The 19884-nt window shown below is 44.7% G+C and overlaps 1 protein-coding gene across 2 annotated transcripts; it reads left to right on the top strand.

Moving 5' to 3' along the window:
• Nucleotides 1-381: 381 nt before the first annotated feature.
• On the top strand, nucleotides 382-17095 carry LOC139175894 (uncharacterized). 2 transcript variants are annotated; one of them, XM_070767262.1, is made up of 5 exons: nucleotides 382-455; nucleotides 6574-6704; nucleotides 10731-13927; nucleotides 15071-15125; nucleotides 15240-17095. In XM_070767262.1, the coding sequence occupies exons 2-5, from the start codon at nucleotides 6608-6610 to the stop codon at nucleotides 15848-15850; spliced, it is 3960 nt and encodes a 1319-aa protein (XP_070623363.1). In that variant the 5' UTR covers nucleotides 382-455; nucleotides 6574-6607; the 3' UTR covers nucleotides 15851-17095. The 2 variants fall into 2 exon arrangements, with proteins under 2 accessions (XP_070623363.1, XP_070623364.1); XM_070767263.1 differs by lacking the exons at nucleotides 382-455; nucleotides 6574-6704 and adding an exon at nucleotides 8144-8200.
• Nucleotides 17096-19884: the final 2789 nt, after the last annotated feature.

Genomic DNA, 19884 nt, shown 5'->3' with positions numbered 1-19884 from the left:
AAATAAAATATAAAAAATAAAATAAAATATAAAAAATAAAATAAAATAAAAGCTTTCTTTTAAAATAAAGGCTGGATGGGCAGAGTGGTGGTCCAGCCTTTGGAGGAAGGGGCTTGCAGCTGCTCCCTCCTGCCAGCCTCAGAGGTGAGAGCTTCCTGCTTTGAGGAAGACCCTCCGCTTCCCCCTCCTCTTCCCCAGCCTCCCAGACACCAGAGAAGACCTTAAATGATGCAGAAAGTTGCTCCCATTCCAGGGACTCCTTCTAGGATAGGAAAACCGAAAGACCTGATGGGATGCAATGAATGTACCAGGAAATGCTTATTGTTTAAAATTATATTACAATCTGTGGACTCTGTACCCAGCATAAACTCCACCGGCCGTTCAAAGGACAAGGAGACTTCATGGAGAAGTAGCGAAGGACAGAAGCAGATCTACCTCCTGTCCCCTCCAACCAGGTGAGCCCCACGGAAACCAGAGACCCCCAAAATGAGATTTCATGGGGCAGCGGAGGGAAGTGGGGCGAGAGTGGGGCTCCTCCTGGGCATTGGTGGAGAGTAGGTCAAGGAGCTGCTCCTTTTACATGAGAACAAGTGATTCTTCCCCTGTGGCAGATGGGTGGGTGGGACAGCCAGGACCCCTAATATTAGGGAAGGCAATCAGAAGGGGAAGTAGCAGCCGAGACCCTCAGGATCCCTTGTTAGGAAAGGCAACAGGAAGAGGGAGGAGGGAGGGAAAATCAGGCGATGTAGCAACAGGTGTGGCACAGAAACACCTGTGTGTTTTGGGGGAGGAGGTGAATTCCAGGTAATTTGAGGAGGGAGGTTTGCTCTTTTTCTGAAGGTTTGTCCAGGTAACTTCCCGAAGTTGTAAATGCTCCAACGCTGTAGGTTTTTAAGAAGAGACCAGACAACCATCAGTCTGAAATGTTATAGGGCCGTGATGGAAAACGCATGACATATGTGCCAGAGGTGGCATGCACAGCCCTCTCTCTGGGCCCACATGCCATTGCCAGCTGGAAGCAGATGCTGTCTATAAAACATCTTATATGTTCAGTGATACCTCTACCTAAGAACACCTCTACCCAGGGCCGCCATCAGGAATTTTGGGACCCCATACAGCCTGTCTGGGGCCCCCCGCCATTTTAAAACTATTTTGTGACATACCAATTATGTATTAAATTTACCTTTCACACAAAAAATTTAAACCCCGCCACTACAACAAGGTCCACTTGTTTGACAGATTAATAATATGAGTCATTTTGTTAAATCTTTTGGTCAAGTATGTTTATTACAATAGTGCAAATATGACATCATAAAGGAAAGCACAGTGAACTGTAAACATATACAAATATTTACTAGACAACACAACATATGATAAATATAACATTATAAAGTGCAGCTGCTAGGGCCACCAGTTCTGTCATATATTCAGCTTTAGTAAAGCCGCGCTGATTCCACATGTCTCTTCGGTGGCCTCTCAGTTTTTGACCAATGTGTTAATAACACAGAAAATATATTCAAGTCACATCAACAAATTACATACATATAAATAAATAAATCACCAGAACAGTGCAAATACACCAAATTAACAAAATATTATTAATTTTGCCATCAACAGTATTAAAAGCAGCAATAAGATGGCACAAAGGATAAAGACAAAATACTCCTGCACCACACTAGAAAAATATTTGTTTTCACAATAATACCAATAAATAACAGGTAACCAGAAGATAAATTATACGCAATAATGTTTAAAACTATACGTAAACTCCACCATAGGTGTAAAAAAAAGTCAACCAACTCAAATCACATAGAACACATACCTTTGGAGGTATTGTGTGCTTTCTTGTTCTCCACCTAAAAACTTATATATTACAGTGTTCCCTCGATTTCCGCGGGGGAGACCGCCTTCTGCCGCACGAATCCCAGCGACCGATTAGGTCCCACAGAGTGGGCCTCCTCCGGGTCCCGTCAACTAAACAATGTCGGTTGGCGGGCCCCAGAGGGAGAGCCTTCTCTGTGGCGGCACCGACTCTCTGGAACCAACTCCCCCCGGAGATCAGAACTGCCCCTACTCTTCCTGCCTTCCGTAAACTTCTCAAAACCCACCTTTGCCGTCAGGCATGGGGGAACTAAACATCTCCCCCTGGGCCCGCTGAATTTATACATGGTATGCTTGTGTGTGTGTATGTTAGTATAGGGTTTTTTTTAAACTTTTAATATTTTAATTAATTGGATTATGTATTGGATTGTTTTTTCACTTGTTGTGAGCCGCCCCGAGTCTTCGGAGAGGGGCGGCATACAAATCCAAATAAATGAAATGAAATGAAATGGATGCATTCCGAGACCGCCTGCGAAAGTCGAATTTCCGCGAAGTAGACCATTTTTGGCTATGGACAGTATCACAAGCCATCTCTTAACACTTTAAACCCCTAAATTACTATTTGCCATTCCCTTAACAACCATTTACTCACTATTATTACTGGTACTCACCATTGAATAAGGCACTTAGTGATCCTGATATTTATAAACATAATTATTTATTAACAATAATTATTTTTTTTGTTATTTATTTGCAAAAAATATTAGTTTGGCGATGACGTATGACGTCATCGGATGGGGAAAACCGTGCTATAGGGAAAAAACCGCGAAGTATTTTTTAATTAATATTTTTTGAAAAACCGTGGTATAGGCTATTCGCGAAGTTCGAACCCGCGAAAATCGAGGGAACACTGTATATATTATTGCCTCAGTTCCCTCTCCGCAGTGCCGCACACCCGAAGCCCTAACAATCCCCCCTCCCGGTCCACCTTCTAACATCTTTGAAGTTCACAAGTCATAGAAGAGCCAACTTTGCCTACACATCCTAGGAGATCCATTTAACCAGGAGACATTAAAAAGTACTTCCTAGTTTGCTTAATTGTGGCAGAACATGCAAGTGTAGCCAATTCTGGTCAAGCCATAAACCAGAACAGTTGCATTCACACAATTCAAGTATTTAGTATACTCTTCAAGTCAGGCCTAGGAATTTCACTTTCCATACTAGAAGTGTAGTACTCTTACTCAACACACCTAAGGATGCAGAAAACGTCTAACCATGTGCTGTTGGAACTTATTAACTTTCAACCTGCCATACACCTACTATTGGCTTACCTTGATGGTACCCATTCTGAATGACTGCTTTATAAGGGGCTTGACCACTTATGTTAACCATGGTTTATTTTTCAGCATGCTCCCTTTTATTTTGAGCAGAAACCTAGTCAAAACCAGGCTACAATTAAGCTCTTGAGAAATCAGAAACGCTATGTAGGAAGAAAAGTTTCAAGGCTTAACCCATGGGTTCCCAACCTTTTTTTAGCCATGCCCCACCCAAGCATCTCTAAAATCCTGTGAACTACTACACATGCAGAGGAAGCCTACTTTAAAGCCATTAACTTGGTTTAAACAAGGTTCCAATTGCCCCCATTAAAAATAAAATTGGAAAATAGGGCTTTAAACACTAGAATGGTTTATTTACTTGAGTACTGCACAACAGAAAAATCCTATGGCGCTCTAAAACTTCCATACCAGGAGAAAACTATACCCCAACATTTGATCTGAGGCTATGCAAACAGCTCCACTCTGCAAACAATATTTTAAGCTGTGGTTTCATGCCGGCTACATGCTGGTACTGGTAGCACTAATAGAGCCATGGGAGAGTGCATTACAGCGCAGCTGATTTCCAAAGGAAAACAGCAACTTATTCAGGACCCACAATGCATGTTTATTCCAAAAATGCCCTTTGGGTCTTCAGTTCCAAGCAAACATTGTCCAGCTGGAGCCGGAGGAGCAGTTTCTCAAGTAGGACTTCAATTTTTCTTTAGAATTTTTTTCCCCTTGGCCAGCTTTTGTGCAACTTGACAGGAGAGGGCGTGAAAGATGTGGAGTGGGGGGGAGAGAGAAAGAGACGGGGAGTAAAAGAAGCCTGGAGCCAACTTACAAGCCCTAGTAAATGCCTCAGAGGAGCAGGGAGCCAAAGGGCCACTAGGCCGTCCTACAACTAACTGCCCGCTTCAACACTGAGGGGGGGAGATAAAACCACGATTTACACGCAGTTTTCTCTTCACTCGTTTCAAGTGTACCTATAAACTGTGCCTTTTCACCTGTTTGCCTCCAGTGCAATACTCCACCACAAAAAACTGGACAGTCGTTTGCCCTCTTTGATATCTCTGGAATGTAACTGACAATGAATTAAGCTGCCATTGGCCAGAGGCTGTTGAGGCAAAGTCTTCCTAAAATTAATAGGAGCACAGGCAACATCAAATCGCATCCTAGAAAAAGGTACACCCGTGCACGCGCTTAGGATCTTATTGAAGTACAGTGCTTTATGCCTCTTAGCTCATTTAAATAGGGTTTGATTGCCTTGCTGCATGGGCTGACATCACTTGAACCTGGGTTACTCTGGCTGTGGAATTCCTTCTACATCTATATTCTGACCTTTTCTATATTCTGGAGGATCATCGTACATTTTTCAGGTCCCTCCATTTTCCCCTTTGGGAATGATTTGATATTGAGAATCTTGTCATCAAGTGAAGTGTAAGAGAAGATGACCTTCAAGATTGCTGTAACCCTACAGGGCTGCCATGTCTTGAAGAGCTGAGTGGAATACTGTGTTCAGTTCTGGAGACCTCACCTACAAAAAGATATTGACAAAATTGAACGGGTCCAAAGACGGGCTACAAGAATGGTGGAAGGTCTTAAGCATAAAACGTATCAGGAAAGACTTAATGAACTCAATCTGTATAGTCTGGAGGACAGAAGGAAAAGGGGGGACATGATCGAAACATTTAAATATATTAAAGGGTTAAATAAGGTCCAGGAGGGAAGTGTTTTTAATAGGAAAGTGAACACAAGAACAAGGGGACACAATCTGAAGTTAGTTGGGGGAAAGATCAAAAGCAACATGAGAAAATATTATTTTACTGAAAGAGTAGTAGATCCTTGGAACAAACTTCCAGCAGACGTGGTAGATAAATCCACAGTAACCGAATTTAAACATGCCTGGGATAAACATATATCCATCCTAAGATAAAATACAGAAAATAGTATAAGGGCAGACTAGATGGACCATGAGGTCTTTTTCTGCCGTCAGACTTCTATGTTTCTATGTAATGCTAGTAATAAATAGCACTTAGCCATTGCAAGTCCATGTCAAGGCTACAATCCTTTTCTGGGGTTTAAGTCAGGCTGCTTAAACACTACCCAAATCAGTCAAGTTTAAACCACAAGACTGATTGATTGACAGGATTGTTTCCCATTTCTCAAAAGAGAGGGGGGGGGGAGGGAGGGAGAGAGAGACAGAGAGGGAGGGAGGGAGAGAGGGGGGAGGGAGGGAAAGAGAGATATTTTAATTCTATATTGAATCTAAATGACTCTTTTTGTTTTATTTTGCATTTAAAAACTGCAACGGTTTGGGCAAAAGATATGCACAATTATATAATGCCAAGATGGAGGGAAGTGTTAACATTTTATTTTCCTCCTTCCAGTTCAGATCAAGCCAGCAGTTATCTCAGTATACTGGAATCTGGCTACTTGTTCACAGTTAGATGGAGAGCTTTACGTTAAACCAGTGTTTCCCAACCTTGGCAACTTGAAGATATCTGGACTTCAACTCCCAGAATTCCTTAGCCAGCATTCACTGGCTGGGGAATTCTGGGAGTTGAAGTCCAGATATCCTATTTAAATGTTCCACTGATTAGTTATTCCAACCTCTTGGTTCTAGGTAGCGTCTCTCCTTGATTAGTTTCCATCCATTGCTTCTTGTTCTATCCTCAGGTGCTTTGGAGAATAGCTTGTCTCCCTCTTCTTTGTGGAAACCCCCGAGATATCAAAACACTGCTGTCATGTCACCTCGTCCTTCTTTTCATCAAACAAGACCTACCCAATTACAGTGACCGTCCCAGTCCCTTAATCATCTTGGTTGCTCTTGTCTGCACCCTTTCTAGACTCTCCATCTCTTTTTCACATTGTGGTGACCAAAAAAGCATGGAATATCCCAAGCGTGGCCTTACCAAGACATTATAAAGTGGTATCAATACTTTATGTGATCTTGACTTTATCCCTCTGTTGATGCAGCCTAGAACTGTGTTGGCTTTTTTGGCATCTCCTGCACACGGCTGGCTCCAAACTCAGGGATAGTCCACTAGGATCCAAGGTCACTTCTGCAGTTACTCCTGTTGAGTGAGATTCCACGCACACTGTACCTGTACATTTTGTTTCTCTTGCCTAAATGTAGAACCTGACTTTTTTCGCCCTTGAATTACATTTTGTTTGATAGCACCCAACACTCACAAGGATACTATTAAAAGGAGGTAATTAAAGTAATCTTTGTCCAAGGAGTTGGCGATTTTAGCCCCTGAAAGAATTCTGCACTGCCACCAGCTGTGTGTTGGGATGGCTGTTTCTATCCCAAGGGTCTCTGTGGAGTGTTCCTTGCTCGACCAACCCAGAATTGATGGGGGGAATATGGCCAGAATCCCCTCACAGAGTCAATTGTTGGTTTCTGCCTCCTCCAGATGTTTCTCCTCTCTTTTAGGACAGCCGAAGGGTCCAAATTGCAGAGGCCGACCATGGCCCTTGAAGAGGACACCATAGAGATAGCGGCCCTGGGCCGCCCCTTCCAGCTGGGGACACTGTACGACAGCCGCAAGGATGCGCTCATCCCAGGTAGGAGCTGGAGGAGAGGCTGATGGGTTTCTGGAAGGAGGGAGGCGCTGCCATTAATGTGCAGGCTCAGCCCATTGGGACAGTTGAACTCCCAGGGACAACCATGACCTGGACAACTGAGAATCTCTACACGCTAATAGATGAATAGAATTTCCTCTCTATTCAGTCAAATGCCTTTAGTTTTGCAGTATTTTACAAAAGTGTTGTAGAGGGGAGAATATTCTAGGTTTAGTTTTTACGAATGGGAATTGGATTTCAGAGATTAAGGTGGGAGAAAATTTAGGTTGCAGTGACCATCTATGTTTGTGGTTTGATGTAAAAACTGATTGTGAGCAATCCTATACTGTAACCAAAGTATTGGATTTCAGAAAAACAAATTTTAATGCAATGGGGGAATATTTAAATAATGAATTAAAGGGGAGGGATAAAATTGCAGGAACAAGCACCCAGTGGACTGTATTAAAAAAGGCCATCTTAAAAGCCACTGGACTGTATGAAGGCAAATAACTAAAGGTAAAAGGAAGAAGAACCCGCTATGGTTTAACAATGATGTAAGGCTGAAAGAAAGGCTGCCTATAGGAGGTATAAAGAGTCTGGAAGTATAGCTGATAGAGAGGTGTATAAAATGAGACAGAAGGAGGCGAAACAGATAATATATGCTGCTAAAGCCTCAAAAGAGGAAGAAATTGCCAAATCTGTAAAGAAGGGAGATAAAACCTTCTTCGGATATATTAGTGATAGGAAGAAGAAAAACTGCAGCATCACGAAGCTTAGTACCGGGAATAATACATGCATTAATGGGAATAAGGAGATCGCTGACCATTTCAATAGCTACTTCTGTTCAGTTTTCTCAAAAGACACCTTACAAAATAATACTATAGATGGATATAGCATTGCTTCCAGCTGTATGGATTCAGCTCCAGTGATCTTAGAAGCCAATGTCTTAGAAGGACTTGAACGATTAAAGATAAATAAGGCAATGGGTCCAGATGGCATCCACCCCAGAGTTCTTAAAGAACTCAGATCTGTCATTGCTACCCCCCTGACTGATTTGTTTAACCAATCCCTGTTAACAGGAGATGTTCCTGAGGATTTGAGAATGGCCAGTGTTGTGCCTATCCACAAGAAGGGCAGTAGAGAAGAAGCTGGTAACTACAGGCCAGTTAGTTTGACATCATTTATAGTTTAAATGATGGAGACTCTACTCAAAAAGAGGATAAATCAGCACCTAAAAACAATATTGGACCCAAATCAGCATGGCTTTACTGAAGGCAAATCATGTCAGACTAATTTCATTGATTTCTTTGACTATGTCACAAAGGTGTTGGATGAAGGTGGTGCCGTGGATATTGCCTATCTGGACTTCAGCAAAGCCTTTGATACGGTTCCACATAAAGAGCTGATAGATAAATTAGTGAAGATTGGACTTAATCCCTAGATAGTTCAGTGGATTTGCAGCTGGCTGAAGCATAGACATCAGAGAGTTATTGTTAATGGTGAGTATTCTGAGCAGAGACAGGTTGCAAGCGGTGTGCCACAAGGGTCTGTTCTGGGTCCTATTCTTTTTTATTTGTTTGTGAGTGACAAAGGGGAAGGTTTGGTAGGGAAGGTTTGCCTATTTGCTGATGACTCTAAAGTGTGCAATAGAGTTGATATTCCTGGAGGCCTCTGTAATATGGTAAATGATTTAGCTTTACTAGATAAATGATCAAAGCAATGGAAACTGTAGTTTGATGTTTCCAAATGTAAAATAATGCACTTGGGGGAAAGGAATCCTCAATCTGAGGATTGTATTGGAAGTTCTGTGTTAGCAAAAACTTCAGAAGAGAAGGATTTAGGGATAGTGATTTCTGACAGTCTCAAAATGGGTGACCAGTGTGGTCAGGTGGTAGGAAAAGCAAGTAGGGTGCTTGGCTGCATAGCTAGAGTATAACAAGCAGGAAGAGGGAGATTGTGATCCCGCTATATAGAGTGCTGGTGAGACCACATTTGGAATACTGTGTTCAGTTCTGGAGACCTCACCTACAAAAAGATATTGACAAAATTGAATGGGTCCAAAGACGGGCTACAAGAATGGTGGAAGGTCTTAAGCATAAAACGTATCAGGAAAGACTTGATGGATGATCTCTGGCGAACCCGAGACAAGGGCTTGTCCTCTGTCCTGGTGCTTCTTGACCTATCAGCAGCTTTCGATACCATCGACCATGGTATGCTTCTGCGCCGGCTGGAGGGGTTGGGAGTGGGGGGCACTGTCCTTCAGTGGTTCTCCTCCTAACTCTCCGGTCGGTCGCAGTCGGTGCTAGTGGGAGGTCAGAGGTTGACCTCTAGGTCTCTCCCTTGTGGGGTGCCTCAGGGGTTGGTCCTGTCCCCTCTGCTATTTAATATCTACATAAAACCGCTGGGTGCGATCATCCAGGGGCATGGGATGAGGTATCATCAGTATGCTGATGATACCCATTTGTACATCTCCATCCCATGTCCAGTTAGCGAAGCAGTGGAAGTGATGTGCCGGTGCCTGGAGGCTGTTGTGGTCTGGATGGGTGTCAACAGGCTCAAACTCAAACCTGACAAGACAGAGTGGCTGTGGGTCTTGCCTCCCAAGGACAATTCCATATGTCCGTCCATTACCCTGAAGGGGAATTATTGACCCCCTCAGAGAGGGTCCACAACTTGGGCGTCCTCCTCGATCTACAGCTAACATTAGAGAACCATCTTTTGGCTGTGGCGAGGAGGGCGTTTGCCCAGGACCGCAGGGTGCACTAGTTGCGGCCCTATTTGAACCAGGAGTCATTGCTCACAGTCACTCACATCCTCGTCACATCGAGGTTCGACTCCTGTAACGCTCTCTACATGGGGCTACCTTTGAAAAATGTTCCGAAACTTCAGATCGTGCAGAATGTGGCCGCGAGAGCTGTCATGGGGCTTCCAAGATCTGCCCACGTTTCGCCAACATTCCACAGCCTGCACTGGTTGCCGATCAGTTTCCGGTCACAATTCAAAGTGCTAGTAATGACCTATAAAGCCCTACATGGCATTGGACCAGAATACCTCTGGGACCGCCTTCTGCCGCACGAATCCCAGTGGCCAATCAGGTCCCACAGAGTTGGCCTTCTCCCGGTCCTGTCGACTAAACAATGCCGTTTGGTGGGGCCCAGGGGAAGAGCCTTCTCTGTGGCGGCCCTGGCCCTCTGGAACTCCCTCCGGAGATTCAAATTGCCCCTACTCTCCCCGTCTTCCGTAAGATGTTGAAGACTTATCTATGTCACCAGGCATGGGGGGAATAACTATCTTTTCCCCCAAGTACCACATTTTTTTCTGAATGTAATATATGAGAATGGTATGATTGTTTAGTAATGATCGTTTTTAATATTTATAAATTTTAAATTGTTTTTAACTTATATTGGATTTGTACTTTGTATATTGTATTGTTGTTTTGGGGAGCTGCCCCGGCATACAAATCCAATAAAAGGTAACTTAATGAACTCAATCTGTATAGTCTGGAGGACAGAAGGAAAAGGGGGGACATGATCAAAACATTTAAATATTTCAAAGGATTAAATAAGGTTCAGGAGGGAAGTGTTTTTAATAGGAAAGTGAACACAAGAACAAGGGGCACAATCTGAAGTTAGTTGGGGGAAAGATCAAAAGCAACATGAGAAAATATTATTTTACTGAAAGAGTAGTAGATCCTTGGAACAAACTTCCAGCAGACATGGTAGATAAATCCACAGTAATTGAATTTAAACATACCTGGGATAAACATAGATCCATCCTAAGATAAAATGCAAAAAGTAGTACAAGAGCAGACTAGATGGACCATGAGGTCTTTTTCTGCCATCAGTCTTGTATGTTTCTATATTTCTAAAAGTGACAGGAAGGTTTTTCGGTGATGACTGGAAAGAACAAATGAGGGAACCTTCCAGGGGGAAGATCTCTCCCTTGTCCCACTTCTCTGCAGCCCCTCTATGCAGTGACAGGTCTTCTGGAGGTTCAATTCATCATCCTATCTTTTTGTGCTTCATGCAGGTGTCACCCTTTGGAACTACAGTTCCCTTCAGAAGGACCTGACCATCAAGCCTCAGCCCAAGACAGCTACTGAAATCATTGCATCCGACAGCATAGATGATAAGAGCTCCGCCCTGGACATCTCAGGACCCATTAAGGCCAGTTTTCTTGGGGGGCTGATTGATGTGAGAGGGTCAGCCGAGTATCTCCAGGACACGAAGAAGTCCAAGCAACAGGCCAGAGTCACCGTTCAGTACAAAGCCACCACCAGCTATGAACAGCTGACCATGAGCCACCTGGGAATCCAGAATGTCTCTTACCCAGCCGTCTTTGAGCAGGGCACAGCCACCCATGTGGTCACCGCCATCCTGTATGGAGCCCAGGCCTTCTTTGTCTTTGACCGAGAAGTTTCTTCAATGGAGACAGTAAAAGACACTCAAAGATGCCTCCAGGCTACAATCAAGAAGGAAATATCTATCACAGATATGAAGCTAAATGAGGAAGAGAAAGAGAATGCTCTCAAGTTCAATTGCAAGTTCCATGGAGACTTTTTTTTGGACCAAAACCCTGTGACCTTCGATGATGCTATGCAGGTTTACAAAACTCTACCAAAAATGTTAGGGAAAGATGGGGAGAAGGCTGTGCCTGTTCGGGTCTGGCTCTACCCACTGACCAAGCTGGACACCAGAGCAGCTAAGATGGTTCGTGAGATCAGCGTGAGATTGATCTTTGATGCTGAAAAGATCTTGGAGGAACTCAATGAAATCCAGATGCAAAGCAATGACCTAGCCAACGATCCCATTGCTGAGACCTTCCCTGAGATCAAGAAGAAGATCCAGCAGTTCAAGGATCTGTGCAAGCAACACAGGGAGACTTTCCAGAAACAGCTGGCCAGAGTGTTGCCTTCCATCCGGGGAGGAGGGCAGGAGGAAGGGACCCTGGTGGACCTCTTGATGTCCGTCAATCAGTCACCCTTCAACAGCAAAAAACTCTGGGAATTTCTTCACAGCAAGAAAAGAGAAATTAACTTTGTCAAATCTTATAGAGATATTCTGAATGAAATGCAAGTGATTTCAACTCAAAACAAACTGGAGGAAATAGTTCTTGATGCCCGAAATGCATTTGTGGTCTCCTTTGTGTTCACTTCTTTACATGAAGAAGAGCCATTTCTGTTGAGCTTACAGGGCTGGCTTCAGGAGCCATTCTTGGGACAATCAGTTAAGTCAACATGGTCCCCCCCTGAGGTCAAGAAAGGCATGGCCTGGTATGAGGACAAGGAGAGGACCCGCAATGCTCGCCAAGCTGCCAAATCCATGCAAGACTTTTTCAGCATCAATCAATTTAATGAAAAGGTCCACTTTGTTGTGGCCTCTCTCCCAGATGTGGACATCCCAGGAACCTCAATATACCTTTTTGAAGAAGGAGAGCTGGTCAGCAAGAATTTTGAGTTGCCCTCACAACCTCTCCTTTTACCGATCGGTGAAGTGAGACACAACAGCATTAAAGTGAAATTTCAACCAGCTGAACATGGAAAGGCTGCAATCTTTAACTATCTGGTAGAGTACAAGATGGTAGGGGAAGAAATCTGGAAGACCGCGAGGACAGAGGATGATGAGGAATTGTTCCTGTTGAAAGATTTGCGCCCAAACACAGAGTACCAGTTCCAGTACGCTGCTTGTTGCAAATTGGGCCGTAGTAAATCCAGTGACCTTAGCCCACCCATAAAGACCCTTCCCACCAGCCCTCCTGAGAAATTAAGAATGGTCACTGTGGCATCTTCTCTCATCTCTGTGGTGTGGATGAGTCCCAGTATTGTTGTCTCAGGAGTTGTGGTGAAGGAGTACAAGGTGGAGTACAGATGTGTGGAGGCTGAAGCTGGGAAGGACCAGTGGACTGGAAAAAGGACTGGGAGAAAAACAGAATTTTATTCCATCGAATGTCTGAAGCCCCAGACAGCATATAAAATACGGGTGTCGGCCGTGTGTGATAATGGAGCTCTAGGTGTCCCCAGTGAGGAGGTGAAGGTCTCCACAACATTGGAGGAGGAAAATGCAGATAATGTAGCTTGCCAGTTCCTTCAGAAAAGCTCTCTGGTGGATGACAGACAGCCATCAGTCTTTACACTTCCTTTGGAGAAAGTCCCCTCAGATGCCTCCACCTCCTGTCTCGTGTATCAGCTTGGAAAGCAGAACCCAGAAGTGCCCAACAAAGTGATCCTGATGATGGGAGTAAAAGGATGTGGGAAAACCACTCTGATCAATGGGATGATCAATTATATCCTGGGTGTCCAGTGGGAGGATAATTTCCGATTCAAACTCATTCATGAAACCACCCAGAGAAGCAAAGTTGGAAGCAGGACGTCTGAAATCACAGCCTACGTGGTGAACCGTCAGAAGGGCTTCCGAATTCCCTATTCTCTCACAATCATCGACACTCCAGGATTTGGAGGCAGAAGAGATGCAGAGCAAGACAAAGTGTTTGAGGAGCAGTTCCTGGAGTTTTTCTCCACCCCAGGAGGCATTGACCACATTGATGCCATCTGCTTGGTGACCCATTCAGCTCATGCCCAGAAATGCATCTTTGATTCCATCTACTTCATGTTGGGAAAAGATATGAAAGATAACATCCAACTCTTAATCACATTTGCAGATTGGGAGACTCCACCTGTCCTGGAGTTCCTCAAGGAGTCTGACCTGCCATGTGCTCAGGACGAGTTGGGAGCCCCTCAGCACTTCAGATTCAACAACTCAGCCCTCTTTTCTCCCCGAGAATATCAAGGAAGATATAATGTTGCTGCTGAAATGTCCTGGACAATAAACACAGAGAGCATGCAGGATTTCTTTGATTCATTAAAGATGCTGGAAACCAAAAGTTTAACCTTGACCATGGAGGTCCTCAAGAAACATCAGGAGCTGGAAGCTGCTCTTAGAAGACCTCCCCCTCCTAAAGTTGAGCGAGTGCACCCAAATAGTTTCCAGATCAGTATCGACCCTGCAGCCATCGGGAAAGCTTCGGTCTCCAGGTACCAGGTGGAATATCGGATTGCAGGAGATAATTGGAAAAGTCTTGATGCAAAAGGCCCTGAAGATGAACTCCTCCTGGAAGATGTCCACCTAAATCTTCAGTACCAGTTCCGATGTGCAGCTGTGACTCCAGAAGGGCTCGGTCAATGGAGCGAGGCGATCACTTCGATCTGTCCTACAAGGAGGTCTGCTGAGGTAACTTGACACCTTCTTTGGAAGAGGAGGAGGAGGACACCTCCTTCAATGTTCCTCCTTGGGGACCTCTGCCCCCTCCCCCATCTCCAGGGTTGGGAACAGTGCTGAGCAGGAGCACCACTTGTGGGGGGAACCTGGTGGAGGGGGCCAGGTCTGATTCAAGGGAGCTACATTGGGGTGGAGAAGAGTCTGAGCTGCTTGGGTCTGAAGGTTGCTGGATGGACCTCCTTGAGTGTCACAAAGCCTCCATTGTGGAAGGGACAGCTTGGGACAGCTCACACATTCCCCCACTGAGATGTCCTGCTGGCCATCCTCAGAGGAGAAACCCCAACAGAGCCTCACTTGGGCCCACTTGCTAGAGAGACAGGGGGGAGAAGGGGGAGTGGGACAGCATCTTATACAAAGTAGAGAGAAGTCATCTGGGGGGAGGACATCGGGGCAGGGGGGTTATTTTGTCCCTGTCTTTACGAGGAGGATTCTTTGAAGGCTCTCTGCTCTGGAGACTCTTCCGAGTTTGTGTGTGGAACTCAGAGGGGAGAAATAATAATTTACTCCATCCTCAGCTGGTGGGGAACCCCAATCTCAAGGATCCTTCCATAGGTTACCAGAAATGGAGGTGACCTTCCCAAAATGTGTGTGGAGGGGTCCTTGCAGACCACTCCCCATTCAGGGTAGAGAGCTGGGAGGCTAAGGAGTGGCTAGCTGGGGGGAGGAAGCTGGAGGAAGACAATATGGGGTGACAATTTGGAACAATTCCGAGTCTTCAGAGAGGGGCAGCATACAAGTCTAATAATTAATAATTAATAATAATAATAATAATAATAACAACAACAACAACAATAATAATCTGGAGGTGCAGAAGGACCTCCAAGCATGAAGCCAGATACGGGGAGCTGCCAGCCCTTTTGGACATCAACCCCCTACCATTCCTGAAACCCAAAAAGTGCAGGATCCCAAGAATTGAAGGGCTGCATAAAAAGGGGGATGGTATGGAGGGAAGGATCCGAAGGGTATGCCCCTAGGGCAGTGAGGAGGGGCTGGCCCTTCTTTACTCCTCCTCTCCAATTGCTCCCTGGGTCTTCTGATGGACTGGACTTCTTGGCGACCTCTCCTTTAGCTGACTCTATTTTGCTTTTCACACAGAAATCCCGGGGTTTGTGCTGTGCGACTGGTCTAGAAATGGTTGTAAACATCCCAGGTAAAGACTTGGTCCCTGGCGGGGGGGGGGGGGGGGGAGTTAGTGGTGGGGTGGAGGGAAATGCTATGGTGTTGACCAGTTCCTTTTTTCTCTCCTCTCCCCTTTGGGTTGCAGGACCTGAACGGAGGATCCTCCTGGTGAGCAACTGCAGAAATGGGAAAAGTGCGACGGGAAACACAATTCTGGGAAGCGAAGTCTTTGAGAGTGAAATCTCATGGAAGACAATAACAGAAACATGCCAAAAGGAGGAGGCCCAGCTGAAGGGCAGGAAGGTTGTGGTTGTTGATACACCTGCCTTTTTCAATCGCCATCATACAAACAAGGATATCGCTGCAAAAATGAGGAAGTGCGTGAAGGTTTGCTCCCCGGGTCCCCACGTCATTCTGCACGTGATGGGTCCTTATTTTAACTCCCAGAAGGAAACAGACATGGCTCAGCAGATCAAAAAGGCTCTGGGCCTGAAACCCAAGGATTACACAATCATCTTATTCACCGGCAAAGATAAGCTGAAAGGTCAATCTCTAGAACATGTTATAGCTTCTAGTGATGAAACACTGAAGGAATATATCGCTGAATGTGGGAACCGGGTATTGGCTTTCAATAACTTGGCAGAAGGGGAAGAACGGGAGGCTCAGGTAGCCGAATTGATGACCATGATTGATGCTCTGGTGGAAAGGAACAGAGATGCTCCTTTTTACACAGAAGACATGATGGACGTCAACTAAAAACACAACTTCTGATTGTTTCCCTTTCCATCAGGGACCACAAAGTCTCTCTCATTGAGCCTCAGAGGCTCCCAAGGTGGCAGCTCTGTCCAAGGCCACTCCCAAGCTTCCAAAAGCGACCTTGCCATTTTAACTATTGTCGCTTCTCAGCTTCCAAGGATTATGGGGAGGGAGAGGGATAGGATTTAGGTTTCAGGCATCAAGATGCCATCCGTGAGAACCAAGGACACTTCAGCAGCTCCTTACCACACTTTCTCAGAACAACACCAGGAGACTCCATTGGACAATGTGACCAGGTGTCAGCCTCGCTATGTTTCATCTTTCCACTACACTTCAGCTGTCATAAGTAACAGGGGGAGGTGGTAGGGAATTGGGGGGTTTGGGAGGGGATGGTTTCTGGAGGGACCCCGATAACTTCCGTTTCTCTGGCGAAGGCCAGGATGAGTTTCGATTCTCCCTGAGAAGAGGTGAGGAAAAGGTCCGTTAGAAGCTGCATTCCATAAGCATGACGCAGGGCTAAAGATGCGTCCATTTGACAAAGATGGACGATGGGAATTGGCCATTTACTTTAAAGGGGCAAGTGGGGCTTTTTTCTGTTCTGTCAAGCTCTCTGGTAGAATCCTCCTGAAAATTCACAGGTACAAATTTCAGACGCACACACGTTTGAAAATTCAAAACAATATTCTTTATACCGAAAATTCACTTAAACCAAGCCCTCTTTTGGTATAGCCAAGAGCATTCGTCTCAAAACAAACTGGTAATTTGTACAAGTCCCTTATCAGTTCTGTGATACTTAGCTTGCAGCTGTGAGGCAATTCACAGTCCTTCTTTCACAAAGTGAAACACACTTTGCTCTGGTTTAGTTTCAAAGCGGGGAAAAAGCAACACGAAGTCAGCAAAGCAGGCACGAAACACAACAATCAGATAATCCTCCACAATGGCCAAACCCACAGGCTGCTATTTATAGCAGCCTCACTAATGACCACAGTCCCACCCAACCACAGGTGGCCTCATTTTCTTTGATAATAATCTCTCAGTTGTTGCTGCCTATGCATCGCTCTCCGCATGCGTGGCTGTATCATTAACTCTTGTTCTGAATCCAAGGAGGAGCTAGATAATTGAGCAGGGCCAGAGCCAACCACAACATTTTATATGGGTAACTATTGTGCCTTTTTCTTCAAACTTTGCTTTGCTTCTGGGGCATTCAGTTCTGATTTGAGTAAAATTCACCTTTGAAGTTCAAAATGGACTCTGAGTTTTATTTTCCCTAAATTCTGATTGAAGCCAGCCCGACATCGGGTCCAATAGAGGGAGGGAGAACCTGAACTTTAACTGTGTGGCTCTGGGTGAGAATCAGCTGGATCTGGTTTTGCCCTCATCTTTGCCGATCCAATGTCCTCAATAAAGCTTTGCCTTAAGAGATTGGATCATCTAAGCTGTGCTTGCTTTGTTTGGTCAGTCAGAACATTGAGCCGTTCTGTTCTGTGTTCTAATCCAGCCGTCTCCACGTGGCTGGTGAAGAATCGAAGTTGCAGATTCCTGACCGAGTCTCCCTGAGCCAATTCCTTCTCTTAGAGAACCTGGTTTCTCCCCTCAGATGATGAAACTTCAAGCCCAGGAGAAAAACCAGCACACACACCCCCTTCAAATTAACCATCCCCACATTCTAATTCTCTACCATTCTGGACCCATATCTCTCAGGAAGCACAGGGTCTTTGGGGCTTCCCTCTCTGTCAATCCTTTGAGGTACATCAGGCTGGGAAGCCACCCACCAACCCAAAAAATAATTAGAACTCATCTTCATTGATATGGATGATACTAGCAGAAATCTTGGTAATGTTTCCCTTGGGCTCCTTCTCACACCAAAGAGCATCAAAGTGTTCGGAAACTTCAGATCGTGCAGAATGCAGCTGCGAGAGCAATCATGGGCTTCTCTAGGTATGCCCATGTTACACCAACACTCTGCAGTCTGCATTGGTTGCCGATCAGTTTCCAGTCACAATTCAAAGTGTTGGTTATGACCTATAAAGCCCTTCATGGCATCGGACCAGAATATCTCCAGGACCGCCTTCTGCTGCACGAATCCCAGCGACCAGTGAGGTCCCACAGAGTTGGACTTCTCCGGGTCCCGTCGACTAGACAATGTCGTTTGGTGGGTCCCAGGGGAAGAGCCTTCTCTGTGGCGGTCCCAACCCTCTGGAACCAGCTCCCCCCTGAGATTAGAACTGCGCCCACCCTCCTTGCCTTCCGCAAATTCCTTAAAACCCACCTCTGCCGTCAGGCATGGGGGAACTGAAATATCTTCCCTAGGCCTATACTGTTTGTGTATGGTATGCTGTGTGCAAATTTTTTTAAATTTTGGGTTTTTAGCTTTCTAATTATTGAATTTGTATTATCATATATTGTTTTCTGTTGTTGTTGTGAGCCGCCCCGAGTCTGCGGAGAGGGGCGGCATACAAATTAAAGAAAGAAAGAAAGAAAGAAAGAAAGAAAGAAAGAAAGAAAGAAAGAAAGAAAGAAAGGCAGGACAGCAGGGAGGTTCTTTCTCACCCCTTCCTGTTTTCCTGGGGTGAATTTGTGTTTTCCTAACAGCTGCCACATATTTTATGCAAGGCTGTTTCTGCACTGCTTGACACCACCTTCTGTTGGCCAACATGGACTCATTAGAGAGAGAATTTCTCTTTCAAGCAAAGAACCTCTTGTCAAATCTCCCCCTTTCTTTTAAGAGAGGCTGTGACTTCTGGGGGGGCATCACAGAGACCGGTGAAGTTGATCCACTCATTGAAATTGATTCCATGCCATGATGTGCTCACCAGGCAGAAGAGACGGGGGAGACTGCCCTGACTTCATAATGAGGGACATGGAATGAGTAGAATCTACTGGAGTGGTGGGTCAAATGCAGGGTCTCCCAAAACGCTTTCCACTCTGGGTCTTTCTTAGTGGAAATCAGGCTCCTGCTGAGCCCTTCGCATCTCCTTGGTGTCCTTCAGCTCCACTCCAGATGTTTCTTCACAGCCTTCCCCTTTGTGGGGCGGAGGCTCCCAAGAACATCTGCGGTGGGTCAGAAAACCCCACAGCTCCTTCTTCTTTCAGTTTCCTCCACGGAGATGGTACCTTAAAGACGGGTGGGTAGATCGTGCAAATATCCTCCAGAGAAGCCAGGCATGAAAGCCATGAAAAAAAATATGCTGATGAGTGTCACATAGAAACCCTTCCCAATTGTGGCTACACAATTGAATTAGAAAAAAGGGGGGAAATGATGGACTAATAATTGGCGGATGACAAAATCAACTGCATTCAAGGAAAACCAATTAAAAATGTTTTACAGGTGGCACCTAACACCGGGAAGACTATCAAAAATGTTCCTCAAAACCTCCCCATTATGCTGGAAGTGCAAAAAAGAAAGAGGCACGTTCTACCACCAATGGTGGACATGCGCACAAGCAAAAAAATTCTGGAATAAAATAACAAACTGGTTAAAAGAAATAGTAAAAGAAGAAATTGAAAAAAACCCAGAATTGTATTTATTGGGTGTTTTTAATAAAAAAAAATAGAAAAAGAGGTAAGATATTTAGTTATACACATACTAGCAGCTGCCAGGATAGTATACGCCCAAAAATGGAAAATAGACAAACCACCGAAATAAAATATAGTAATTAAAAAAATATTGGACTGTGCGGAGATGGACAGGTTATCTAAAGATTAGAGGGAAAAGAAGATTCAGATTATTATGATTGGTTAAAGAAAAGAGCAACAAAGAAATAAATAAAAATTTACGCAAAGCACCACGTCGAATAAAAGAATTGAAAAATTAATACTATGTGAAAGAAGTAAAATTCTCTGATCGAACACCTAAAAAGTGGCAAAACTTTCATTTCCCAAATGTTGTATGTGTATGTTTCTATGTATGTCTTTTCTTTTTTATGTTATATTTGAAAAAAACAAACAAATGAAATGAAATAAAAAGAAACCCCTCCCATCTTGTGAGGCTTGAGAGCCCCCATCCAAGCTGATCCCAAGGCTGAACAAAACCT

The sequence above is a fragment of the Erythrolamprus reginae genome, chromosome Z (genome assembly GCF_031021105.1).
Source record: "Erythrolamprus reginae isolate rEryReg1 chromosome Z, rEryReg1.hap1, whole genome shotgun sequence".
Taxonomy (NCBI): Eukaryota; Metazoa; Chordata; class Lepidosauria; order Squamata; family Dipsadidae; genus Erythrolamprus; species Erythrolamprus reginae.
This window is presented reverse-complemented; position numbering and strand designations above follow the sequence as displayed.